The sequence below is a fragment of the Oncorhynchus kisutch genome, linkage group LG18, assembly GCF_002021735.2.
Source record: "Oncorhynchus kisutch isolate 150728-3 linkage group LG18, Okis_V2, whole genome shotgun sequence".
NCBI classification, from domain to species: Eukaryota; Metazoa; Chordata; class Actinopteri; order Salmoniformes; family Salmonidae; genus Oncorhynchus; species Oncorhynchus kisutch.
Window position 1 is genome coordinate 69,378,643 of NC_034191.2, and position 27,777 is coordinate 69,406,419.

The following is a 27,777-nucleotide window of genomic DNA, read 5'->3' on the forward strand; positions in this document are numbered from 1 at the left end:
TAGGACACTTATATGTACCTAAATGTTTAAAATCCATAATAACTATTAGAATTTTATTTGAATTACGCGATCTCCAGTTTCACCAGAAGTTTTCACGGGAAACCGATCCTTAAGAAGTAATTTGGTGTAGAGTGGCTGTCTGTCACTTTGTTATAATAAGGTAGTTTGGTGTAGAGGGGCTGCCACAATATTATGATGAATGTCACAATATCATGAGATATGACAGACTACCTCCATCATCACGATTACACTCCCGAAGTAATAACCAACACTGTGATTCTCTTTCTCTCTCACACACAGCCGCACTCACTCACACTCACACACACTCACAAACACCTCAATGAGTCCAACTGGCAGCAAACAGTGTAATGGCCTAACACACCGGTGTTAATAACCCACTGCTACTTGTCACAGCAGATAGCTAGTCTGTGCTAGGATGGTCTAACAGAACTGAAATCAACACTTGTTAACTGATTATAAAATCATTATCAAACAGTTTGCAAAATCATCACATCATTGGTTATGTAACTTATTACACCACATTTTCTTAATGTAAAACTAACCATTTCACATTTGTCCTGTACATCTGCAGATAAGAGACACTGCAGGCTGTAAAATCACTGCATCTAGTCCTCTTTCTCACAAATGCTGCCTGTTTTTGGAGAAGACTGGTGCAATCAAGGACTGTACATTTTTCCATGTCACTGAATGACACCATAGTCCCTGCGCCCAATAACACTAAGGTAACCTGTCTAAATGACTCTCACCATAGCACTCACATTTGTAGCTATGAAATGCTGTGAAAGGCTGGTCATGGCTCACATCAACATCATCCCAGACACACTGGACTCACTCCAATTCGCATACCACCCCAACAGATCCACAGATGAGGCAACGTCTATTGCCCTCCACACTGCTCTTTCCCACCTGGACAAGAGGAACACCTATGTGAGAATGCTGTTCATTGACTACACCACAGTACCCTCAAAGCTCTTCACTAAGCGAAGGACCCTGGGACTCAACACCCTCCTGTAACTGGTTCCTGGACTTCCTTTTGGGCCGCCCGCAGGTTGTGAGGATAGGCAACAATACATCCGCCACACTGACCTTCAACAAGGGGGCACCTCAGGGGTGCGTGCATAGTCCCCTCCTGTAATCCCTGTTCACCTACGACTGCATAGCTGTGTACAACTTCAACACCATCATTAAGTTTGCCGGCCACACGACCTTAGTAGGCCTGATCACCGACGCCGATGAGACAGCCTATAAGGAGGTCAGAGACCTGGCAGTGTGGTGCCAGGACAACACCCTTTCTCTCTCAACGTCATCAAGACAAAGGAGCTGATCGTGGACTACAGGAAAAGGAGGGCCGAGCACTCCACTATTCGCGTCGAGTGGGCTGTAGTGGAGCAGGTAGAGAGCTTCAAGTTCCTTGGCTTCCACATCACTAAGGATGTATCATGGTCCACACATACAGCACTTTGAGATATCAGCTGATGTACGAAGGGCTATATAAATTGATTTGATTCTGCTGCTACTGTTTACTTTCTGTCACTTTATTCCTAGTTATATGTACATATCTACCTCAATGACCTTGTACCCCTGCACATCGACTCTGTACTGGTAAAACTTGTATATAGACAAGTTATCATTACTCATTGTGTATTAATTATAACTTGTATTATTACTTTTCTATGATTTATCTCTCTGCATTGTTGGCAAGGACCTGTGAGTAAGCATTTCCCTGTTAGTCTATACCTGTTTATGAAGCATGTGACGAATAACATTTGATTTGATGACAGATCTCTCAGTAGCAGGCATTTTCAGTTCGAAACAAAATTGTATTTTTCAAAAGGCATCTAAGCTGGGAACAAGCTGAAACACAGATTCACACACACACACACACAGTAAACCATGTTCTCAGGCTCTTGTGTTGAATCTTATCAGGTTTATATTTAGAGCTGGGCAGTAAGGTTCAGATGGTGTGACATATCATAGGTCACCGTCTCGCCACACACACACACACACACACACCTCTGAAGGGTGAGGGTGGGGGAGGAGACAGACACGCTCATATCTGAAATGCAGATTGTCACCAGTGAGATTTAATAAAGAGTTTCCTTATCAGCCAAGCATCTGTACAAACACCCACATCCTCCACAGTCTGCCTGACAGACAAAGCTACACATAAACACCAACACACCTAGACATACACACAAACACCAACACACCTAGACATACACACAGAAGGTTGGCATAAAATATGACCGTAAATTGAAAGTGTCTACATAGTGTCTTAATTAAGGAGAGGTGTGTGTGTGTGTGTGTGTGTGTGTGTGTGTGTGTGTGTGTGTGTGTGTGTGTGTGTGTGTAGATTAAATGTATGACTAATGTAAGACTTAAGCCTGGTCTGTACAAGCCACCACCTCTACTGCAAAGACTGAGTCTGAGTGTGTGTGTGTGTGTGTGTTTGATATGAAGGTGACAGATGGAGTGTGTCACAGCGTCACTGCCACAAGCTGCCATGTTTACCCAGGAGGCATTGCTCAGAGGGTTTGTTTTGACGAGAGGGAGTGACAAAAGGAGATCCCATTACCCTCCTCAATCATCAACATCAGATGTTTCCCTCTTTGCCTCTCCCTATTTCTCTACTTCTCCCTCTCTCCTTTTTTCTCTTCACCTCCCTCCCACTTTCTCCCCCTCTCCTACTTTTGCATCTCACACAAAACATAATAAAACAGATTCCCTGTCTTGTTCACACACACACACACACACCTGTCCATAGAGAGGGTGCTGACAGATGTATAGGTAGCAGCGTGAAGGAGACATGGAAAGGAGGGGAGGGAGGGAGACATCCGCCTGACTACCAACAGAGAAACTAAAGAAACAGACAGAGGAAAGGAAGCAGGGAAAGGAGAAAAAGGAGTGAAAAACAAGGAGGACAAGAGATATATTGCAATGGGACAATAGGTCTCTCCTATCTCTCCACTGCTGTCTGGAGCTGTCCTCCCACTAGTCTGTCTGCTTTCATCTGTAGTGACCTCCTCTCTCCACTGCTGTCTGGAGCTGTCCTCCCACTAGTCTGTCTGCTTTCATCTGTAGTGACCTCCTCTCTCCACGGCTGTCTGGAGCTGTCCTCCCACTAGTCTGTCTGCTTTCATCTGTAGTGACCTCCTCTCTCCACTGCTGTCTGGAGCTGTCCTCCCACTAGTCTGTCTGCTTTCATCTGTAGTGACCTCCTCTCTCCACTGCTGTCTGGAGCTGTCCTCCCACTAGTCTGTCTGCTTTCATCTGTAGTGACCTCCTCTCTCCACGGCTGTCTGGAGCTGTCATCTCACCAGTCTGTCTGCTTTCATCTGTAGTGACCTCCTCTCTCCACGGCTGTTTGGAGCTGTCATCTCACTAGTCTGTCTGCTTTCATCTGTAGTGACCTCTCTCCACGGCTGTCTGGAGCTGTCCTCCCACTAGTCTGTCTGCTTTCATCTGTAGTGACCTCCTCTCCACGGCTGTCTGGGCCTGACACACACACACGTTCCTAAACTACAATAATGTACATCTGGATTAGTATACTAACTCAACAAATATTTACAGTTGGAGAGATGAGAAAGAGCAAGAAAGAGCAAGACTGGTTACGGATTCAGGCTACTTCTCCAACATGTGACAGGAATGTTAAGTTAATAGTTGTTCTGGTTTTAATTTAATAGACAAATTACAGTGCTACTGAATGGTCAAACTGTCATCCTAGCCCCTCTCTCAGGGAAGCGTGCACGTCTCCCTAGCCCCTCCCTCTCTCAGGGAAGCGTGCACGTCTCCCTAGCCCCTCCCTCTCTCAGGGAAGCGTGCACGTCTCCCTAGCCCCTCCCTCTCTCAGGGAAGCGAGCACGTCTCCCTAGCTCCTCCCTCTCTCAGGAAAGTGTGCACGTCTCCCTAGCCCCTCCCTCTCTCAGGGAAGTGTGCACTTGGGAGAGTATACATAAAAGTATACATAAAAAACTCATATTTTATCCCTAAGATGACAAGGGATTCAAAAATGACAAAAATATGTTGTTCTGCCCCTGAACAAGGCAGTTAACCCAATGTTCATAGGCTGTCATTGTAAATAAGAATTTGTTCTTAACTGACTTGCCTAGTTAAATAAAGTAAAACAAAATAAATAATAGCCTCCAAGGATATACCATTAGATTCAACATTGTAATAAAATATGCACAGCATAACAAAAAGACACCAGCAGTCTACAAGTTTCACAGCCTGGCATGCTTGTTGTTGTCGGTCAATCATAGCCAAGCTTCAGCCAAGCTGTTGTTTAATGGAATGGAGTTGTTGCAGACAACGATGGAGGGCGCAGCAAAAAAAGCCTATATTAGCTAGCTAGCTAGCTAGCAGGGGAATTTAGCAGGCTACTGTAGCTAGCTAGCTAACTAGCAGGGGAATTTAGCAGGCTACTGTAGCTAGCTAGCTAACTAGCAGGGGAATTTAGCAGGCTACTGTAGCTAGCTAGCTAACTAGCAGGGGAATTTAGCAGGCTACTGTAGCTAGCTAGCTAACTAGCAGAGTACATATTATTGTATGGCCCAGTATACAAACTCTGAGAAAGATAACTTAAGAAAAAAATAGAACATTAATTTTTCTTTTCATTTTGATAAGAGATTAAAAACCAATGAATTGAAAGTTATTTGTTGATGTAACAATCTCAATTTACCAATTTTAAGGTTGTGTCATTAGATTTGGGGTGGGTTCTCGAGAAATTCTTGGTGGAAAAAGTCCGCTGAAAAAGTTTAAATACCACTGACTTACACACACTCTACCCACACACACACAACCTACACAACCTCCATCTAAGCCTCTCTCTGCTTAGATGTGTTCACTGTGTTGTTTACTGAAGTGTGCAATTGTTTCAATTGACGATTATAAAACTTGTTGTAATAACCTGATGCAATATACACTATTTATAGTTGCCATGTAGTTAAAAAAATATATATATATTTTGTTGTGTTGGTAGCATTTTTGTACTCAGGGCACCACTGCAAATGAGACATTGGTCTCAATTGGGCTCCCTGAAAAAATAATAAAGGAAATCAAACTGTTTAGCTCAGGATGAAGTGTGCATAGTACAGTCACGGTGAACAACACATCCTGAGCTAAACAGTCACAGTGAACAACACATCCTGAGCTAAACAGTCACGGTGAACAACACATCCTGAGCTAAACAGTCACGGTGAACAACACATCCTGAGCTAAACAGTCACGGTGAACAACACATCCTGAGCTAAACAGTCACGGTGAACAACACATCCTGAGCTAAACAGTCACAGTGAACAACACATCCTGAGCTAAACAGTCACGGTGAACAACACATCCTGAGCTAAACAGTCACGGTGAACAACACATCCTGAGCTAAACAGTCACAGTGAACAACACATCCCGAGCTAAACAGTCACAGTGAACAACACATCCCGAGCTAAACAGTCACAGTGACCAAACAACACATCCCGAGCTAAACAGTCACAGTGAACAACACATCCCGAGCTAAACAGTCACGGTGAACAACACATCCCGAGCTAAACAGTTAAGGTGAACAACACATCCCGAGCTAAACAGTTAAGGTGAACAACACATCCCGAGCTAAACAGTCACGGTGAACAACACATCCCGAGCTAAACAGTCACGGTGAACAACACATCCCGAGCTAAACAGTTAAGGTGAACAACACATCCCGAGCTAAACAGTCACGGTGAACAACACATCCCGAGCTAAACAGTCACGGTGAACAACACATCCCGAGCTAAACAGTCACGGTGAACAACACATCCCGAGCTAAACAGTCACGGTGAACAACACATCCCGAGCTAAACAGTCACGGTGAACACACTTCTGTGGCACTCTGTCCATTCTCTCCATATGGTAACTCTGATATCTCGCTCTATCCCAAAGCAGTCCATCAGTACACATTCCACTTCATACACACATTCTGAGACACAATGGCGTTTACAGGCCGTAACCCTGCCTGCTATCTGCAGACTGTCTGTCTCACAGACAAATTAACTCCACTAAAACTAGCAGACTGAGCCATTCTCACATGACAGTTACCCAACCACTTAGAATGACACACAACTTAACAAGCCTAAGGTTGAAATGCAATCTGTAGAATTTGACTGCAGCAAACTATATTCTACAGAATGTCTCTGATACTGGGGTCTGCACACACACTCAATAATGCTCACAGATATGTAATAAAGAAAGACTATGCCAATCCAGTGGATCTGCAGTGGTGAAGAAGCCCTGTGTTTACCCAGAGGAAATTCTCACTCAATTTGTGTGTGTGTGAGTGAGTGAGTGAGTGAGTGAGTGAGTGAGTGAGTGAGTGAGTGAGACACACACACACACAGAGGGATGAGAGGAGAGAAAGAGATCTTTCTACAGGAAGACACCAGACAGCTTAATTACCTCCACCTGTGAGCAGACAAAGAAACACACCCTCCAATCTTTGCTCAGCCACACCCTAGTTCCCACGGTAACACTATAGAACCCACCCTAAAGACACACACACACACACAGGGAAGAGAAGGAGCAGGAGTAGTAAGTGGAAAATGAGGATGAGGAGAAGAGGAAAGGAAGAGGTGGATGATGGGTGGGGGGGGGTAAAGGAGGAATTGGTAAGGCAAGAAGAAGAAAAAATATGTACTCACATCCAGTGAATCCTCGTTGACGATGATGAGGGACATGCCATGGGAAACTAGACGACAGGAGTAACCTAAGATAGAGAATAAAATCTCAGCTACAGCATAGAAACACTCATCAAGAAGTAAACGCCATCTCTCTCTCCCTCCATCCCTCTCTCCCTCCATCTCTCTCTCCCTCCATCTCTCTCTCCCTCCATCTCTCTCTCCCTCCATCTCTCTCTCCCTCCATCTCTCTCTCCCTCCATCTCTCTCTCCCTCCATCTCTCTCTCCCTCCATCTCTCTCTCCCTCCATCCTTCTCTCCCTCCATCTCTCTCTCCATCTCTCTCTCCCTCCATCTCTCTCTCCCTCCATCTCTCTCTCCCTCCATCTCTCTCTCCCTCCATCTCTCTCTCCCTCCATCCTTCTCTCCCTCCATCTCTCTCTCCCTCCATCCCTCTCTCCCTCCATCCCTCTCTCCCTCCATCCCTCTCTCCCTCCATCTCTCTCTCCCTCCATCTCTCTCTCCCTCCATCCCTCTCTCACCTATGTTGATGGCGGTCTCCTGTTTGTCTCCAGTGAGGACCCAGATCTTGATGTCGGCCTTCATCAGAGTAGCGATGGTCTCAGGGACCCCTGCCTGGAGACGGTCCTCTATAGCTGTGGCCCCCAACAACAACAGGTCCTACAGAGACACACACAAAGAAAGAGAGAGAGAAAGAGACAGAATGAGTGAGAATAGACTAAGAGGGAGACAAATACATTCAGAAAATGCTTTTCTGGACAAAATACAACTTGGAGGAGTTTGGTGGTTCATTGTGTTTTGAGGACATCTTAGAAACTACATCCAAGTTGGAGAGACAGCCTGGCTGGCAGCAGCAGCATACGGCAGGGTAAGAAGAGGCGTGCAGCATGTTAAAACTCTGTAAGTGGGTCAAACAGCAGCATAGGGAAAGTCTGTTAATGTTCCCCAAACATTTATTTTGAACTCAATTAAAAAATGCAAATACACTCATTATTGATGCGCGTGCACACACACACACACACACACACACACACACACACACACACACACACACACACACACACACACACGCCCCCCAGCTGGTAACGGTGCAGTGTTTGTTGATTCCAGTTTTACGGGGCTCTTGGCAGACTGGTGAGGATAATTATCCCTGTGGTCTTCCAGTCTACCTCTCTTTAATCCCATCACCTTCCTTCTCCTCTACTCTGGGCCGTCTTTCAAAACCGCTCTCTTTATTGGAGTACTACCTGAGAAACAGCCAAACAAAGAAAGCAATGGTGTCCATGTTCCAGCCTAATGGCCAGCCTTAATATACACTCTCAGAATACATTTCCTGCCAACAGCTGCCATGTCCAGTCTCTTAATGACCACAGGCCTCATCATGTCCAGATGTATACTGGAGCTGTCCTCTGGGTTACAGGGCATCTGTACGGTTGACAGGTTAGTAACTGGCAGAGGATAACACACACCGCTTCTTCAGCACAGAGAGGTCCTTATATCCCGCTACAGTGGATCCAGTAGGACCACTCTGCCCTCTGCTGGACAAACAACCCACCAGCCCAGCAACACACTGACTGAAGGGTATGGTGTAAGGGGTCATCACTATCTTGCCATGCTAGAGTACAGAGGTATGGCTTTACAGTATCGAACTAGATGTATTATTTAACTAGGCATGTCAGTTAAGAACACATTATTATTTAAAATAACAGCCGACCCCAGCCAAACCCTAACCCGGATGACGCTGGGCCAATTGTGCGCAGCCCTATGGGACTCCCGATCACGGCCGGTGATGATACAGCCCGAAATGCAGTGCCTTAGACCGCTGCACCACTTGTAGCTCAATGCAATGCAATGCTAACCATTGACCCCAATCCTTACCTTCTCCAGTAGTTCGTAGCAGTCCTCTAGTTTCTGGGCCCGGTCTTTAATGATAGTGCTTATACGGGTGTACTCCTTCAGCCACTCCTGGTATACCCCCTCCTCCAGATCAACATAGGCAAAACACAGAGTCCGCAGACCTGGGGGGGGACAGGGTCATATATGAATCAAGTCAGGGATGGGCATCCTGCCCCCATTTTTGTAGGCTCACGATACATTTTTGGAACTCAGCTAGGGTCTCAATTTAGAGTTGAGAGTTAGTATATACAAGGTGCAATTTTGAAATGTGGTTGTGCATCAGCAGTTTCTCTCTTATGTCAATCGCTGACAGTCACTCAATTAGCCCAGCAATTTTTGTTCTGCTTTGTAAGTTAGCTGGCTAGACCATCTAAACTTGTAGTAATCATGATCGAATTACAGATCCGGGGTAGCCCAATGATGTTGTTAGGATATCCGAGTGAGAATGTCTATCAAAAACGGCAAACATTTCTTTCCACCCTATGCCAAAATGTGTGAAATTGAAGGAAATTAACTCTAAAATAGGGCCGTCTCTGACTAAAAACAATGCTGGTCGACCGAGAGTCATCTGTTCTTTCGACCAACGTGTATTCTTCTATAATAGACACACTCTACGTTTGAATTAAATCAACTATATATGTACGCTACTGAGCTTTGTCTGATGGTTTAAGCACTGTGATTAAAAAATAAAAAACACCTAGAGGAAGCCAAGGCTCAATATAGCCAGAAGAAAGAAAAATCAGTTTCCCGATCGACCCTCCTCCTGCTGCCTCTGGCCTTCACATATTTTGCCATCAGGCCCTCCAGGATTCTGCGATCGCATAATTCGAAGCAAAATCAACCAAATCAGCCCATATTATGCGAAAGATTGCAATTTTGAACAATCAAATGCACTTTTACCACATAAAAAGGTTCAATCAAAAGCGGGTTCGTGATTTTGCACTGTTACCGTAGAAAATTGCACAATCCAACCACACTTTAACACAGTTTTCCCCCCTGGCCTGTCAGCGTATTCACGTGTGAAGATGATGGCTGATTGTTGATGGCTGTCAGGCAGTACAATGAACAAAAATAGCAGCTCAAGACTGTGTGAAACAATTTCCAAATGTTTTTGGAAACAAGAGAAAGTCAACAATCAAATCAGCAAAGCATATGAGAATGTCAGAACAGTTCCCACAGCAGCGGCAGATCACCATGACTGAAGTGGTAGCAGGGAAGACTGTGGGAAGCACTGAAAGTATCAAGGTGAGTGCGTTTCACTCCGCTAACCTTGGCTTTAGTAGGGTGGTCAGCACTCTGCTCTCCCCAGTCTAACCTTGGCTTTAGTAGGGTGGTCAGCACTCTGCTCTCCCCAGTCTAACCTTGGCTTTAGTAGGGTGGTCGGCACTCTGCTCTCCCCAGTCTAACCTTGGCTTTAGTAGGGTGGTCAGCACTCTGCTCTCCCCAGTCTAACCTTGGCTTTAGTAGGGTGGTGGGCACTCTGCTCTCCCCAGTCTAACCTTGGCTTTAGTAGGGTGGTGGGCACTCTGCTCTCCCCAGTCTAACCTTGGCTTTAGTAGGGTGGTCAGCACTCTGCTCTCCCCAGTCTAACCTTGGCTTTAGTAGGGTGGTCGGCACTCTGCTCTCCCCAGTCTAACCTTGGCTTTAGTAGGGTGGTCAGCACTCTGCTCTCCCCAGTCTAACCTTGGCTTTAGTAGGGTGGTGGGCACTCTGCTCTCCCCAGTCTAACCTTGGCTTTAGTAGGGTGGTCAGCACTCTGCTCTCCCCAGTCTAACCTTGGCTTTAGTCGGGTGGTGGGCACTCTGCTCTCCCCAGTCTAACCTTGGCTTTAGTAGGGTGGTCAGCACTCTGCTCTCCCCAGTCTAACCTTGGCTTTAGTAGGGTGGTCAGCACTCTGCTCTCCCCAGTCTAACCTTGGCTTTAGTAGGGTGGTCAGCACTCTGCTCTCCCCAGTCTAACCTTGGCTTTAGTAGGGTGGTGGGCACTCTGCTCTCCCCAGTCTAACCTTGGCTTTAGTCGGGTGGTGGGCACTCTGCTCTCCCCAGTCTAACCTTGGCTTTAGTAGGGTGGTCAGCACTCTGCTCTCCCCAGTCTAACCTTGGCTTTAGTAGGGTGGTGGGCACTCTGCTCTCCCCAGTCTGTCTATAGAGAGCACTGCTCAAAGCACTGAGTGCAATTGGTCAGCATTGCCGTTTTAAACTCTGTAAAACGTAATACGGATCTTGAAAACAATCTTTCTGGATTTTTTTGAAATGGTAATACTCGTGTTGATAGCAAGCCCCAAGCCTGATGGAGAGGTGTGTGTGAGTGGATTATGACAGAGCTGTTTGTTCAGAAAATAAACTAAATTGAGCACTTTAGATGTTTAATTGTTTTTGTATTATGTATTCTTCTTAAAATCATCCTAAAACTGAGCACATTACTTTTTATTGCTTTATATAAAATTTACGTGAAAAATAACATCGCAAAATGTATCGCAGAATTTCAGAAAAGCTGCATCAAAATCAACCATTTTTGGCTGCAGAAATCACACAAAAAAAATTGTGAAATCCGGGAGGGACTGCATTATGCTCCTGAAGTTGCCTGTACAAGGCTACACCAGCTGTTGGTAACCTTTTCCATTTGGGTGTCAAGCTATCGTACTGTCATATTCATATGTGTAAACATACTGAATTGTTCAACTGGCGACCGAGGTCAGCCTGCTGTTGCCGGTCTGCCACAAGGAGTCGCTAGAGCACGATGAACCGAGTAAAGCCACCCCGGCCTGGACAATGCTTGGACTCCAGATCACGTCTGGTTGTGATACAGCCCGGGTTCGAACCCGGGTCTGTAGTGACGCCTCTAGCACCCCAATGCAGTGTCTCAGACAGCTTCATCACTCGGGAGGCCCCCGACTGTAACTTCTATTACCAGTATGTAAAAATAGCCTACATATCAGCCAACAAATAAAAACATTGCAGCCTGAAAATATCCTGATAAAAACGAATATCCTATAAATCACATTGGCTATCTGCAGGAAACTTGAAACATTGTATCAGCTATTAACTTGGTCTGGCACAAAACTTGTGCTTGCAAACTTGCAACCTATAAAATATTCTGGGCCCTCAGAGTTTCCAGCGCCACCAGTGAGCTCGATAGACACACAGCTGTACTCTATTTGTCCAAGGGATAAGAAGTAATCAGGTCGGCCTAATTTATGACATTTCCACCGGATCAGAGCATGACATTTTTTCCCCCTTTCATGCTGAGTGGTTATTGAAAGGGAGAGAGCAGGAAAGATTTTTTTTAGATTGATAGTTCCTCAACGTAGCCTTTCTCACTGGATGTAAAAACATACTTAGTTTACTTGCTGTTTGATGCGAATTAAACATTACTTTATCTTAACTCACCATCACTGTAGAGCTTCTGAATCAGAAATAGTATCAGATCCCCAGGTGGGAACATTTATAGGTGTACATTTGCACTCAGGCCAGGTAGCCTAGGCCTTCTTCTATGCATAATCAAGTGCGTGTCCTTACTCAAGATTGACAGGAGCACTCCAAACAACTCCTAAATGGAATGAAATGAACCAAAGGTTTTTTCCTCACAAGTGCAGCCTAGGTTGTGCACGCCTACAATGATAAGGCTGTAAGAATAATGTATTGAATGCATTAAACAGAAATGACCCTAACAAAAACAAACAGTGTAGATGGGAAACGATGGTAATTAACAGTAAATGTAGGCCTACTTACTGGTGATACTGTTGTGCATCACCTCGGCCTCGGCAATGGATTAGTCCAATCAGACAGGCGTGAATCAGACAAGTGTCTGTTGTGCATCCCCTCGGCCTCGGTAATGGATTAGTCCAATCAGACAGGCGTGAATCAGACAAGTGTCTGTTGTGCATCCCCTCGGCCTCGGTAATGGATTAGTCCACTCAGACAGGCGTGAATCAGACAAGTATCTTTTTATACGTTTGCCACTGCTCGACTAAAACAATCCTGGTCAACCAACAGCTTATCGACCAAACAGTCGACTAAATGGAGTCAGCCCTACTCTAAAACGTTGGTCTTTTCTCCGCTGTGAAGAGGGGAGCTGCTAAAGTGTTTTGCTCTCAAGGTGAGGGCCCCCAAAAGGCTAGGGCCGGCTCTGACTGCATGTGGTACCAGATCCACCAGCCACTGCAGCCCCCACCCCCAACAAAGTTGCCCATCCCTGAATTAAGCAGTAATAATGTAGATATGAATATATGTCTTGACATATAAGAGAAAGGCCCGTACCCTCGGTGGCGAACTGTTCCAGGTGTGCGATGGTCAGCTCTTTGTACTGAGACGCATCAGTGAGACGCTCAAAGATCACATTATCCTGAAACAAACATCATGACATCATCAACATGCGCCGTTTCATCATCATTATGAGCAAAGACACTATGGGAATAAACTGTGGTGCATTCAATGACTGGGGTTATACTCACTGCTCCCTTGCAGTACAGACGCAGTTTCCCATCGGGGGTTCGGACCACTACAGACATGCGCTTACGGTTACTGTAGAGAAAAAAAATAGACTTTTAAGTGTCTGTCAATGTTATGAGTGAGTGAGTATGTAATTTTATTTACCTTGAAAACTCCAGCACATTCAGCAACTCAAAGCTCTTCTCCTTCCCCCTCTGAAAGACACAGAGAAATACCAATAATTAAACAGTGAACAGGATGAGTATTTACCTTTCTTCAAATGGCCCTCCATCCCAGTCTCTCAAACCCACACTTACAGCTTCCATGATAACGGAGCCAGGAGTCCTTGCTGTGAAAACGAAGCCCAGACCTTTGGCTCCTTTTACCAGAGCTCCTTCATCTGTGGAAAGAAAAAAAACAAAAACACACATGCATTGCACATATTAGGACGTTTTGGGATAGGCTCTAATGTGTAGTAGCTAGGATGTGATTGGTCCTATTGTCTAGTAGCTGAGTTATGATTGTCTCTATGGTGTATAAGCTGTGAAGAGATAGGCTGTCTACCTGGCGAGGAGGCCTGGTAGATAAGCTGGTCCCCCTCTCTCTCTGGGACCACTGTGTGACACACCGCCATCATCGTCAGAAACTCACAGATTTGGGCAGAGGTTGGCTGGGGGGGGAGAGATACATGGCCCAGTGTCATTCTCTTTCAGTATAAGAATCGTCATTAGAGAAGATCTCAGGAGCTCAGGGGAACACCTACATGGTTCTTCTCAATGTTCTGGATGAGAGCGGGGTCATCAAACTCTGTGGAGTTAAGACTGCTGGACGGCAGGGGACTGAGAGAGGAGACGGACAGAATTAAACACTACCTACACAACTCATTGTATACAACAAAGAAAAGGGTATTGGGGTGTTTGTAGTATAGATAGTGGGTCATAGCACAGCCAAAGGTGCAGAAGAAGAGGCGATCACTGACCTGAAGTCCTCCATGGAACGATCAACATCCAGGTCAGGGAAGTGGCCGTATGTGATCCCAGCGATGGTACACTTCTTGAAGTGCATGACGTTACAGGTGAGAGTTCCTGTCTTATCAGAAAACAGATACTTCACCTGGGAGAGAGGAAATAAAGAAAAGATAGCAGTACACAACAGAATTCAACTCTGATTGGTTGAGCCCTGATGTGAACATGGTCAAGATAGGTGGAATCCACCATTTGATTTGATCCAAATCCTCACCTGGCCCAGTTCTTCGTTGAGATTGGACGTTCGAGCCATGGCGGGTGTGTCTGTCTCAGAGTAGTACATCTCCTCATCCTGACCACCAAACACAGAGGGAGTTTCATGACACCGCTAAACAGAGTTAAACACTCGAAAAACACACACACACACGTGTCCGTACCCAGTTGATGAAGAGGGCCTGTGTGAACTTGACCACCTCCAGAGTGACCAGCAGGCTGATGGGGATGAGGTTGTTGTAGAGGATGATGAAGGTCAGCAGGTTATACCAAAAGTTAGTGGAGATATCCCCTGTAGACACACACACACAGTCAAGAGCTTATATGGAAGAGTAGAGAATGAATAACGCGTGTGTGTGTCCACCCATGAGAGAGTGAGTGAGTGTGTGTATTCTCACCGGCGCGTGACAGGTACCAGCAGGCCTCCTCAGTGTGTTGTTTGTTCCAGATGGAGGCTCCTATAGAGCTCACTAGCGCCATCACCAGGAGGATGCAGAACAGCACCAGGATCTGGACGTTTGTCACCCGCTCCACGTTAGAACGCTTCAGGGGGGCCTTGGTCGAGTTCTGGAAGGAACATTCACCACATTATTACATCCTTCATGTGAAACTACAAAACACCCAAAATGACACACTAACTCAAAAGAAAGCAGTGGAGAAGGAACACCAAGCTCTACTGCTTTGTAGAGGTAAGATTGGCTTGATTCAAGACTATGGTTCAAGTTAGGTTTGGATCACAAAGGCTTGAAATGGCTAACCTGCATCAGTTTGGAGTCATGTCCAGTGTAGACTATAATTCCTACAACCCATTGTGTGTTTCTGAGCTGGGCACCTCTCAGTAGCACCTGGTCAGGACCAAGAGGAACCGCACTGGAGAGAGAGAACAGTGACAATCAGGTGGAGGTTGAAAATGTAATTCTATGGTAGGTGTGTGTTCAGATGAGTGTGTTCAGATGAGAGTGTGTTCAGATGAGAGTGTGTTCAGATGAGAGTGTGTTCAGATGAGAGTGTGTGTTCAGTACTTTTGGTTGTCCAGCCGTAGGGTCCCAGTGAAGTCGTACAGGTGTCTGTTGGGCTCTTCACACTCCAGACGGCCAGAGAGACCCATCAGCTCCTCCAGAGACTGGAGACCAGCTGTGTGAGTGAGACCCTGAAACACACACTCAGTTAGAGCAGGTACACTGATAAAATACACACACCTTTAGGGTCATTCCTAACACACGTCTCACCTGTCTGATCTTCAGGTTGGTTTCTCCGTCCAGGTTGGAGGTCTCAGTGTAACACATGGCCTGAGGCTCACTGTGGAGAGGGATGGAGTCCAACTTTACCACATCATTCACTTCCACATTCATCTATGCAACAGGCAAATTAAAAATATTGAAACATTTATCAAAACACAGGGCTGTTCGATGTCGGTCCTGGAGAGCCGAAACCCTTCTGCTTTTCAACCTCTCCGTCTAATAAGGGACTAATTCAGACCTGGGATACCAGGTGAGTGCAATTTAACTACCAGGTGGAAACAAAAACCAGAAGTGTTTTGGCCCTCCAGGACTAGAATTGAACAGCCCTGATCAAACATAATGGTGACATCACACAATGTCACCGCAAACCAACCTGGAGGACACTATGACCATGTCAGCTGGAAGATGCTGCCCATTGGTCACCTTCACTATGTCTCCTACTGCCACCTTGTGACCAGGACGCAGCAATGCAACAGCGGGAGGAGAGAATGAAAATGAGAACAGGGTGGGTGGGGGCAAAGAGAAGTGCAAGAGAATGTGAAGCAGGAGAAGACAGAGGGAAAGAAGGGAGGGTTGGTGGAGGCAGAGAGGGTTGGTGGAGGCAGAGAGGGTTGGTGGAGGGAGAGAGGGTTGGTGGGGGCAGAGAGGGTTGGTGGAGGGAGAGAGGGTTGGTGGAGGGAGAGAGGGTTGGTGGAGGGAGAGAGGGTTGGTGGAGGGAGACAGGGTTGGTGGAGGGAGACAGGGTTGGTGGAGGGAGACAGGGTTGGTGGAGGGAGACAGGGTTGGTGGAGGAGAGAGGGTTGGTGGAGGCAGAGAGGGTTGGTGGAGGCAGAGAGGGTTGGTGGAGGCAGAGAGGGTTGGTGGAGGCAGAGAGGGTTGGTGGAGGCAGAGAGGGTTGGTGAGGCAGAGAGGGTTGGTGGAGGGAGAGAGGGTTGGTGGAGGGAGAGAGGGTTGGTGGGGGCAGAGAGGGTTGGTGGGGGCAGAGAGGGTTGGTGGGGGCAGAGAGGGTTGGTGGAGGGAGAGAGGGTTGGTGGAGGGAGAGAGGGTGGTGGAGGGAGAGAGGGTTGGTGGAGGGAGAGAGGGTTGGTGGAGGGAGAGAGGGTTGGTGGAGGGAGAGAGGGTTGGTGGAGGGAGAGAGGGTTGGTGGAGGGAGACAGGGTTGGTGGAGGCAGAGAGGGTTGGTGGAGGGAGAGAGGGTTGGTGGAGGCAGAGAGGGTTGGTGGAGGGAGATAGGGTTGGTGGAGGGAGAGAGGGTTGGTGGAGGGAGAGAGGGTTGGTGGAGGGAGACAGGGTTGGTGGAGGCAGAGAGGGTTGGTGGAGGCAGAGAGGGTTGGTGGAGGCAGAGAGGGTTGGTGGAGGGAGAGAGGGTTGGTGGAGGCAGAGAGGGTTGGTGGAGGGAGATAGGGTTGGTGGAGGGAGAGAGAAAGTGACAGTGAGCAGCAAGTAGCTTTACAGTGGATGTTCATATCTGACGCTTCCCTCAGTCAAAGCAAGGACATTAGATACAGGGGATATTAATCAATGTGGAGAAAGACGCCAGAGAACATTCTGGAGAGGTAAATAATGTGCCATGAAGTCTTCCTAACTAGGGCCATGAGTTCTCTTTCACCAGATAACCTGATCAGGAAAAACTCTGGGCCCGAGTTATAGGCTGCAACTTGAGTTCGGAGTTTTCCCCATTCAGGTCGTGCGGTACGGAAAGAACTCTGGTCTTTATCTGTAACCACTAGTCAGACAGGCTGTGGAGAGGATGAGGACAATGGTACCTGTTTCCATATGACGGTCTGCCAGGCTCCATTCCTCAGAACTGAGACACAATGACAACAGAGCTATTAGCCTAGACACTTCATACACTGTTCATCCTTTCTTAAGCACAATTGTCTATTCCCTTAAACTAGTTATTCACTCATCCAAATAAAACTGACTGACACAGGCACACTCATGCATACGCAAACACACAATCGTCCAATACCTGTGGTCTTTTTATTGTTGACTGTGTTGTCTGCCTTGTGTCTTTGCTGTAAAGAGACAGAGGGTTTGTTAGTTCCTTATGAGTCTCACTTTCTTTCTTTCACATTAAAACGCACCAAAACGGCACTGCGCTGGCTAAGACATTGTTTTGGAACAGAGGAGTGGTTGTTCCACAGCAAGGGAGCTGAACTGTGTCTGTTGAGCTGTGAGCTGGTTCTTGAGCCGTGTCTGTTGATGGCTGTCGCGCTGTGTCCGTCCTACTTACATAGTCCTCTATGATCTCTTTGATCCCGGCCACAGTGAGGATGAAGATGAGTGGTACCAGGGTGGTGTAACGACCCGTAGGAGACACATCAGGGATTTGCTGACAAGAAGAACACAGACACAACATCGAGGAAAGGCTGAGGGTGTGGTCAGGTTGTCAGTGCAGGTTACAGATAGAAATATTATGAATAGAGCTGATTCGTTTCATAGTTTTACATGAAAGAGAATCATATCTTATCTAGATAACACATTTCTATGTGAATGCTCTATAATGTTGCACCCTCGAGTAAACCCATTGTACTCTGCATTGTGGGCGTGGTCTACCTGCATTAGGGCGATGAAGAGGAAGAAGGCGTTGGCAGCGCGGCGGATCTGCTCGTACAGGAAACGAGGCAGGAAGGTAAACACCCCGTACTTAGTGGTACTGAGGAGGAGGAGGAGGGACACAGGGATGTCACAGGGTTAGTCTCCACAGTAATGAAACACAATAAGGCTGGGAGTCAATCCGATCAAGCGTTAACCGGCAATAGCAGATACCCGCATAGCTGGTGTTTTGGCAGTGTCGGAGGTGTAACTGCGATAAGAGCTGTCAAATCGGTAAGCAGCTGTTCGTGTGGTTGTCACGAAGTCACACCCCTCCCACTCGCGTTAGAAGTTCAGAATGAGAAAGTGTAGGCTGTATAGCATATCGAAAATGACATTTTTTTTTCCATAATTAAACAAAATAATAAAGATTTATGCGAGTCTAATGGAGGTGTAGAGGCTGCATGGGATTGTTACGAACACGTCTCCGTTCATCCAATGGCAGTGTCTGCAATAGCCTACCGCACGGAGCTGCTTGTGGATTCGACAGCTCTAATGCGGTTCCACCTCCGACGTCGCCAAAACAACCACTATGGATATGTCGGCTAAAGCGGATGTGATTGAATTGGGCACTAAATCAGCACACCAAAAGAGAAATCCCCCTATATCGTATTGAAAAAGACAAAAATTGAGTTTGATTTCCTTTGGAAGAAACCACCTCGGTGGTCTCCAGTGTAAAACAGAGGTAGTCACTAGAGTGTAAATCTCTTCTTCAAATCCCTTCTCCACCGATAGCAGATTATTGATGCACTTGAAACCCCATTAGAGAGACTACACAATTAGATTTAAACATGCTCGGGCACAAAAACATAAAAGGATCTATTATGGGCTGCACACCTTCACATCCTCGCAAATGAACCGAACGTCACTGTTCAAAGCTTTATATTTAGACCAAACCTCCCAAACAGGCAAACCTTGTCAGTCGATCACCTGTATTGATCAGACAACAGCATTGATTAGCCCTGATAATAGCCAGCAGCTATAAGAGACTAAAATAACTCAAATCAGCCTTCAGTTCAGGGTCTGTCTTTATCCTGGCCAATATAGCTAACTCAAACGTGTGTTTATGTGTACGTGATTGTGTTGGTGTGTGTGTGTCTTACTGTATCTAAATCCTCCAACACGTCAGCATCTCCTTGGAGACAAGCCCAAAGCCACACACTCGTAAGGTTAGGAAATAGGCGAGTGTAAGCGGATCCTAGATCTGTGACTACGGACAACATCTAAGCTAAGTATTTGCTCATAGCGGCTGTGGTGACTGATTGACAGATGGAGTAGATTTGCACAGAGACACAGGGCTGTGAATGAAAGATGACTTGAAGGTAGAAAAGAGGAGGATGAAAAGAGAAGAGGGGCTATAGGAATTTAATCTCAGAGTATTCAATAGGAGCAGTGAAGCTTTCAACTAAAGACATATGGGAACAATGGGACATCAAAGGGCATGTCTCCAAAGCCAGACTGTCCAATCACAGGCCAGGAAAAGCCTGGTGATCCAATAAAACGAGTTGGCGAAGGCCCGTCTTAATCTCATTAACGGACCTGAAATAGGCTTGCTTCAGAGCAGAATTGAATCTCCTGACAGTAAAGACAGATCGATGAGGTGCGTTTAACGCCTGACGACAGGCTTCTACCCACGTAACTAGAACCTGCTGGATTGTATAGGCGCCAGGGTAATGTTCAGGAGGGCGTAACATCCTAACTGTTGCCGATAGAGCTGACATGGGTCCTTAATATACATGAGAGAAGCATATCTATTATTCACCATGCATTTCTACATTTTTATACAGAATGTCCTGTAACGTACCCTACTGTATTCAACCCTTATCCTCTTAAAAGGGAACAGAAATAAATGTGCACATGGGGTGTAAAAATACATGTAAACAATTCATTGGTACCGTGACGGTGTCAAATTGAACCAAAACATAATGCTATTGGTCTGGTTTGCAAGGCTACACAACTTAACATGTATAGCTCCATAGTCATTGTCACCACCGAATATACAGCAGTCATCTGGGACACTAATGATAAGAGATTCCCCACAGATACAGATTCCGTTTGGGCACTGCCCTCAATCCCGCCCACAAGCAGGTATGGGCACAAATGACATAATACAATGATAAAATACAGATACAAAATACCATGAATATCAATGTATCAAAATAAACTACATACTTGTATTTTGATTAAATACATTACAAAATACATATTTTGTTTACAAAAATCAATTTGCAAGTAGCCAACCCGAACATCAACAGTCTCAGTAACGATTACAAAAACGTTTTACTTGCTATGACTGATATGTTGTTGATCTACCTTAGTTGAGCATGCCTGCTTAATGACCAACATGTATATGTGAAAATGAACTGCAAAGCACACCGTGTATTGTTTCAGGGCAGAGCTCATTAGAATAATACTCAGCATTCTTTGCAATTGTTCATTTTTACATATACAGTTGAAGTCAGAAGTTTACATACACCTTAGCCAAATACATTTAAACTCAGTTTTTCACAATTCCTGACATTTAATCCAAGTAAAAATTTCCTGTCTTGGGTCAGTTTGGATCACCACTTTAAGAATGTGAAATGTCAGAATAATAGGAGAGAGAATTTTTTATTTCAGCTTTTATTTCTTTCATCACATTCCCAGTGGGTCAGATGTTTACATACACTCAATTAGTATTTGGTAGCATTGCCTGTCAATTGTTTAACTTGGGTCAAATGTTTTCAGGTAGGCTTCCACAAGCTTCCCACAATAAGTTTGGTGAATTCTGGCCCATTCCTCCTGACAGAGCTGGTGTAACTGAGTCAGGTTTGTAGGCCTCCTTGCTCGCACACACTTTTTCAGTTCCTGCCCACACATTTTCTATAGGATTGAGGTCAAGGTTTTGTGATGGCCACTCCAATACCTTTACTTTGTTGTCCTTAAGCCATTTTGCCACAACTTTGGAGGTATGCTTGGGGTCATTGTCCATTTGGAAGACCCATTTGTGACCAAGCTTTAACTTCCTGACTGATGTCTTGAGATGTTGCTTCAATATATCCACATAATTTTCCTATCTCATGATTCCATCTATTTTGTGAAGTGCACCAGTCCCTCCTGCAGCAAAGCACCCCCACAATATGATGCTGCCACTCCCGTGCTCCACGGTTGGGATGGTGTTCTTCGGCTTGCAAGCCTCCTCCCTTTTCCTCCAAACATAACGATGGTCATTATGGCCAAGCAGTTCTATTTTTGTTTCATCAGACCAGAGGAAATTTCTCAAAAAAGTACAATCTTTGTCCCCGTGTGCAGTTGCAAAACGTAGTCTGGCTTTTTTATGGCTGTTTTGGAGCAGTGGCTTCTTCCTTGCTGAGTGGCCTTTCAGGTTATGTTGATATAGGACATAGATACTTTTGTACCCGTTTCCTCCAGCATCTTCACAAGGTCCTTTGCTGTTGTTCTGAGATTGATTCGAACTTTTCGCACCAAAGTACGTTCATCTCTAGGAGACAGAACGCGTCTCCTTCCTGGGCGGTATGACGGCTGCGTGGCCATGGTGTTTATACACTGCTCAAAAAAATAAAGGGAACACTTAAACAACACAATGTAACTCCAAGTCAATCACACTTCTGTGAAATCAAACTGTCCACTTAGGAAGCAACACTGATTGACAATAAATTTCACATGCTGTTGTGCAAATGGAATAGACAACAGGTGGAAATGATAGGCAATTAGCAAGACACCCCCAATAAAGGAGTGGTTCTGCATGTGGTGACCACAGACCACTTCTCAGTTCCTATGCTTCCTGGCTGATGTTTTGGTCACTTTTGAATGCTGGCGGTGCTTTCACTCTAGTGGTAGCATGAGACAGAGTCTACAACCCACACAAGTGGCTCAGGTAGTGCAGCTCATCCAGGATGGAACATCAATGCGAGCTGTGGCAAGAAGGTTTGCTGTGTCTGTCAGCGTAGTGTCCAGAGCATGGATGCGCTACCAGGAGACAGGCCAGTACATCAGAAGACGTGGAGGAGGCCGTAGGAGGGCAACAACCCAGCAGCAGGACCGCTACCTCCGCCTTTATGCAAGGAGGAGCAGGAGGAGCACTGCCAGAGCCCTGCAAAATGACCTCCAGCAGGCCACAAATGTGCATGTGTCTGCTCAAACGGTCAGAAACAGACTCCATGAGGGTGGTATGAGGGCCTGACGTCCACAGGTGGGGGTTGTGCTTACAGCCCAACACCGTGCAGGACGTTTGGCATTTGCCAGAGAACAAAAAGATTGGCGAATGCGCCAGTGGTGAATTCGCCAATCTTTTTGTTCTCTGGCAAATGCCAACCGTTCACTGAGCACATGTGACGGAGTCTGGAGACGCCATGGAGAACGTTCTGCTGCCTGCAACATCCGCCAGCATGACCGGTTTGGCGGTGGGTCAGTCATGGTGTGGGGTGGCATTTCTTTGGGGGGCCGCACAGCCCTCCATGTGCTCACCAGAGGTAGCCTGACTGCCATTAGGTACCGAGATGAGATCCTCAGACCCCTTGTGAGACCATATGCTGGTGCGGTTGGCCCTGGGTTCCTCCTAATGCAAGACAATGCTAGACCTCATGTGGCTGGAGTGTGTCAGCAGTTCCTGCAAGAGGAAGGCATTGATGCTATGGTCTGGCCCGCAGGTTCCCCAGACCTGAATCCAATTGAGCACATCTGGGACATCATGTCTCGCTCCATCCACCACAGTCCTGGACAGTCTGTTGCACCACAGACTGTCCAGGAGTTGGCGGATGCTTTAGTCCAGGTCTGGGAGGAGATCCCTCAGGAGACCATCCGCCACCTCATCGGGAGCATGCCCAGGCGTTGTAGGGAGTTCATACCGGCACGTGGAGGCCACACACACTACTGAGCCTCATTTTGACTTGTTTTAAGGACATTACATCAAAGTTGGATCAGCCTGTAGTGTGGTTTTCCACTTTAATTTTGAGTGTGACGCCAAATCCAGACCTCCATGGGTTGATAAATTTGATTTCCATTGATCATTTTTGTGTGATTTTGTTGCCAGCACATTCAACTATGTAAAGAAAAAAGTATTTAATAAGAATATGTCATTCATTCAGAGCTAGGATGTGTTATTTTAGTGTTCCCTTTATTTTTTTGAGCAGTGTACTTGCGTACTATTGTTTGTACAGATGAACGTGGTACCTTCAGGCGTTTGGAAATTTCTCCCAAGGATGAACCAGACTTGAATGTTTTTTTCTGAGGTCTTGGCTGATTTCTTTTGATTAGAAATACATTCACAGGTACACCTCCAATTGACTCGAATGATGTCTATTAGCCTATCAGAAGCTTCTAAAGCCATGCCATTGTTTTCTGGGATTTTCCCAATTGTTTAAAGGCACAGTCAACTTAGTGTATGTAAACTTCTGACCCACTGGAATTGTGATACAGTGAGTTATAAGTGAAATAATCTGTCTGTAAACAATTGTTTGAAAAATGACTTGTGTCATGCACAAAGTAGATTTGCCAAAACTATAGTTTGTTCACAAGACATTTGTGGAGTGGTTGTAAAACAAGTTAAGGACTCCAACCTAAGTGTATGTAAACGTCCGACTTCAACTGTACATTTAGTTCATTTAGCAGACGCTTTCATGACACCATAGTGCTATCAGACTTCTGATACCAATGCAGGGTGAAAGGGGGACCAAATATTTAGAAGATGTATAGAAAAGTCATTTGTATTTGGAAAAAAAAAATTACACCATTTTTTTTTTTATACATTGGAGTGTAGTTCAGCCAAGTGTAATTCAAATGACAAAATACTCAGAAGTAATTAAAATACTAATTTCAAATACATGCTGCCCATCTCTGCCCACAAGAGATGGGTACACACCAGAACATTCACTAACTAGTAGTGAAAGCTATCGCTTTAGAGATTGGCACTGTAAACAAGCAAGGCTGGATCCCCTGCTTACCACAATCTCCCAAATTAAGAGTAGGCCAATAAAAATGTATTGTATTAAAGTCAAAACTATGGGCTTTGGCATTTTAAAATGTAATGTGAGAAGGTTGTTTGTTTCATCTGATCAGGACAGCACATAGTAACCTGATCGGTGACCAGACCTGGACCCCACTACAGAATGTCTTATTAGATTTAGAGACAATTTCAAGGATAACTATTCTATTCATACATTGTTAATGTAGCCTACCATTAGTACCGGAGGAGCTTCTATTAACATCTACAAACTCACTGTAGTTACTTTACCTTCAGTGCCTGTTTTAAAATGCATGAGGTATTATTGATTAAGAACAGTAAATAGTAATGTTAGGCACTTTCCTCAGATGCACAGATGCAACTTAAAAACAACCCGCTGATGCCGCCCCTCCAACACATAATTGATGATAATTTACAACCCTCCTTTACTAGTCTATAACTAGACCATTAACTCATATAGCCTATCACAAAACCTATTTCACAAAAAAAAAAAAGTGAAAATAAATCGTTAAAACTATCAACTATTGTAGGCAATTATAATATCACAACTTGTCTGGAAAGGCAATTCAAGTCTGTATTCAGTAACTTGATGATAATGATGCTGTAGCCAGGTGAAATCTTACCTGACATGGTTGTCACAGAACTTGGTGTTCTGAGGTTGGTTTAGCAGAATCGTCCGTGCCGTAGCATCTATGGGATCTGCTTGCGAAGTAGTCCCGGACATCTCATCATCTGCCTTGCGGTAGCCGGCGGATGAACAAGAGGTTCCTGCACCGTTCGATTGATGGGAGAGAGGCGAGGCTAGGGTAAGTGTGTGTGGGAGACAGGGAGAGACGTAAGAGACATGGTTTACAGTTCAAAAGTGGAGGGCAGAAACAGGTAGGGCTATTGTATGCGGATGTAAGCTGGCGGTCGATGTCAATGACGTCCCCACCTCCCCATTCTAAACAGCCCCTCTTCTTTCAGTGCGCTGCCTCGCTCGGTGCTGGGCAATTCCAAAAGAGTGATGCTGAGACTCAGATTTTTTTAAACTTTAAAATGTATGTCAAACTAAAAATAATTATTGCTAAGTTACTTTAACCAAGTCACTGAACTTTTAACAAAAAACACATTTACTTGAAGAACAGTGTAGTTTTATAACAGAATGCCTATTTCTACTGTTTGTGCCGTCTTCAAGTAAACGGTGTTTTGCAACATTTTCGCTGGAAATTGTTAATTAGTGCTTGTGCATAGTTGTATGGTTTGCTTAACTTTGCCTTAATTGGTTTTTGTTTGACATACATTTTAAAGTGAGTCTCAGCATCACTCTGTTACCATGGAATTGCCATGCCATAGCTCCATCACCAATACACACACAAGCCGCTCGACGCCCACAGGTCCCCTTGTATAGAATGTGATGAGGGATGCACAATGGTCAAACAAACACCGTGAGTTAGACTCCTTTCATCGGCGCGGAAACATTGTGTATTTGTTTATCAAACAGCGGGACTTGTTCCATCGCCCTATGTGCGCATAGTGCACCAGCATTATCACCCAAGCAAAGAACCCGAACCGACGCTGCATAATTCGCTCCGCGTTTGCGCTGCCTACGGAGTCCCCCCCTCCTTTGTAGTTTTCTTGTATAAAATCAAGGCCAAGCTGCGATCAGCACGACTTGCACACCCACTGAGCATCGGAGGAACCTTTTCTGTCATCGGGCTGCGCTAAATAATGGAGGGGGGAGATAGAGACAATCTGTTTTGGACGTGACGGAATAGTTTACCCAGCTGGCACAACAAGCCCCGGTGAGGACAGATGGAGCCCGCCCGTCACTCGTCTCCTCTCCCTTGGCCTCGCTGTCCGGGAAGCTCCCGACTGCTTGTGAGAATAGCCCAAGCAAGCACACAGACCTTCGCCGCCTCCGTTTCATCGGGCCTTCTCTGGCGGTCTCGAGAAGGCTTTGAAAAATTGTCTCTCTGCAAGGTGGATTAGATGATGCTTCGACACCAGACAACGGCCCCAATCTCTCGTGGAGCCTTGACTACGGTGTTCCCATCCGAGGGCGGGTTGAGGGCTCGTATTTAAAGGGACAGTAGCCCCCGAGACTGGTATTGTGTCTGTAGTCTGACATTGCAGGCTCGGTTTACCAGTTTAAATTACACTTGAAAGGGGACGAGTCATTCATCATGAGATCACTATCCTCAGTTTCCCAGACCGTTTTCTGGGGGCTTATGAGGTTCAGTCTACATTCACTATTCAGGGCAGGCTATATGAAGTCATAGGAACAAGCTGCAATATTGGCCCTACTGCAGCTCAATTTCTAACTAACTTCAGGTGCTACAACAAACCTCACCAGCAATACAATTGGCAATCAATTCTTACAAGAATGGGCCCTGTCTGGATCGCTGTGTGGGTCTGGAAATAAAAACAGCCATTAATCCATCAATAATTCAGACAAATAATAAGAGGTTGTTTCCACTATATTGAATGTTAGAATAATGAGATCATTTCCCCAGAGAGGCCTATCAATGTGTCACAGCCAACATAGAGAGAGCCCCGGTCCCAGTTCTATAACCTTATATTTCAACCTATTAACATTACTCAGTTATTGCTGTATAGCCTGTGAAGTAGACGTCTGATACCCGACCCCAGCCCGATGGGCCCAGATATTATACATTGAGTTAAGGCTGGGTAACTAGGGTACGAGCAGGGCTCAGGTATCACTAAATTGATCACTGACCTTTTGAAGCTGAGCCATTTGCTCGTGCTCTGATGCGCAGTACAGTTATATCTGACTAAGATCATAACGTGGTGTCAGAAATGCTTCAACCTCATCAAATATAAAACAGGAGAGATTATTTCACAGAAAATAATCATGTTCCTTGAGTTTTGTTGGGGTTTAGAGTGACAAAAAGTATAGCTAGCTAAGTTCTCATGTCTCTTCATTGAGCAGAGCAGCCCAAACGGAGCCGTTGCTATGGATACTCACAGACTCAGAGCTGCCATGAGCAGAGCGCAGGGACAGAGAGGAGCAGCTAATGGTTTTACTATCGGAGGAAGTTATTTCTGATTTCAGGTTTCGGGCAGGGCCTTCAATTTGGCAGAAGTAATCGTCCCTGGGTAGGGTAGGGCCTGAACGTTTCAGCATGCGTAGTGCTGGAGCTTAAAATTCATGCCCGTGCAGGGCTCTACTGTGAAGTGACTTGGATGAAATGACCCAGTCAAAAGGCCCAGGTCATTAAAGCCCTTGATAGCATCAATATTCAGGCACCTCCTGTTTTCCACTGGAATGTAGACAGTGACACATGTTTAGGAGGGGAGATCACCGCAAGGTCTTGCCAGGCATATCAGGTAAGCATCTGGCACGAAGGAAGGAACATAAGAACTACATACAGGTGCCACGGTGTGTACGGGTGTAATGGACATCACGCTGCTTGCTTAGGGAGTACCTCTTTCTCCTGATACGGCTCACAGCGAGGCTCAAAGCCAGGACCTCTGCCTTGCTAGCACACGTGATCGCCTTCTCAAAGTATTTACCAATCAGCGCCACTGAAGAGGAGGAGGAGTGAGGTTCACACATCCCCTAGGATAAGTTGAATAAGGTGTTTTAGAGCTGGTCTGGAACCAAACCCTGCACACACCCCTGACTCCAATGTGATAACAATACAGCAAAACAGATGAACAGGATTTCAATTTACTCTTGCAGGTGGCCAAAAATAACTATCTGAAAGCCACACCCCTAATAAGCAG

At 45.7% G+C, this 27,777-nt stretch overlaps 1 protein-coding gene across 7 annotated transcripts in view; it reads right to left on the bottom strand.

The window, feature by feature from the left end:
• The window catches only part of atp8a2 (ATPase phospholipid transporting 8A2), a 57,550-nt gene that overhangs the window by 19,885 nt on the left and 9,888 nt on the right, over positions 1-27,777 (bottom strand). For 4 of the 7 annotated variants that reach the window (XR_004204040.1, XM_031796645.1, XM_031796642.1 and 1 more), the window contains 23 exons: positions 24,672-24,849; positions 18,048-18,147; positions 17,725-17,823; positions 17,461-17,506; positions 17,255-17,295; positions 15,862-15,935; positions 15,477-15,546; positions 15,270-15,397; positions 15,006-15,117; positions 14,646-14,814; positions 14,412-14,539; positions 14,249-14,326; positions 13,989-14,122; positions 13,773-13,848; positions 13,574-13,679; positions 13,327-13,409; positions 13,175-13,224; positions 13,033-13,102; positions 12,839-12,923; positions 8,562-8,701; positions 7,205-7,343; positions 6,687-6,751; positions 6,445-6,531 (listed from right to left, as the gene is read on the bottom strand). Coding sequence is in view for 6 of the 7 variants with exons in the window: in XM_031796645.1 (XP_031652505.1) it covers positions 6,445-6,531; positions 6,687-6,751; positions 7,205-7,343; positions 8,562-8,701; positions 12,839-12,923; positions 13,033-13,102; positions 13,175-13,224; positions 13,327-13,409; positions 13,574-13,679; positions 13,773-13,848; positions 13,989-14,122; positions 14,249-14,326; positions 14,412-14,539; positions 14,646-14,814; positions 15,006-15,117; positions 15,270-15,397; positions 15,477-15,546; positions 15,862-15,935; positions 17,255-17,295; positions 17,461-17,506; positions 17,725-17,823; positions 18,048-18,147; positions 24,672-24,849 (2,258 nt within the window). In the remaining variant the exon portion in view is untranslated. The remainder of the gene's footprint in view (positions 1-6,444; positions 6,532-6,686; positions 6,752-7,204; positions 7,344-8,561; positions 8,702-12,838; positions 12,924-13,032; positions 13,103-13,174; positions 13,225-13,326; positions 13,410-13,573; positions 13,680-13,772; positions 13,849-13,988; positions 14,123-14,248; positions 14,327-14,411; positions 14,540-14,645; positions 14,815-15,005; positions 15,118-15,269; positions 15,398-15,476; positions 15,547-15,861; positions 15,936-17,254; positions 17,296-17,460; positions 17,507-17,724; positions 17,824-18,047; positions 18,148-24,671; positions 24,850-27,777) is intronic. The other 3 variants (XM_031796646.1, XM_031796643.1, XM_031796644.1) reach the window with 2 other exon arrangements.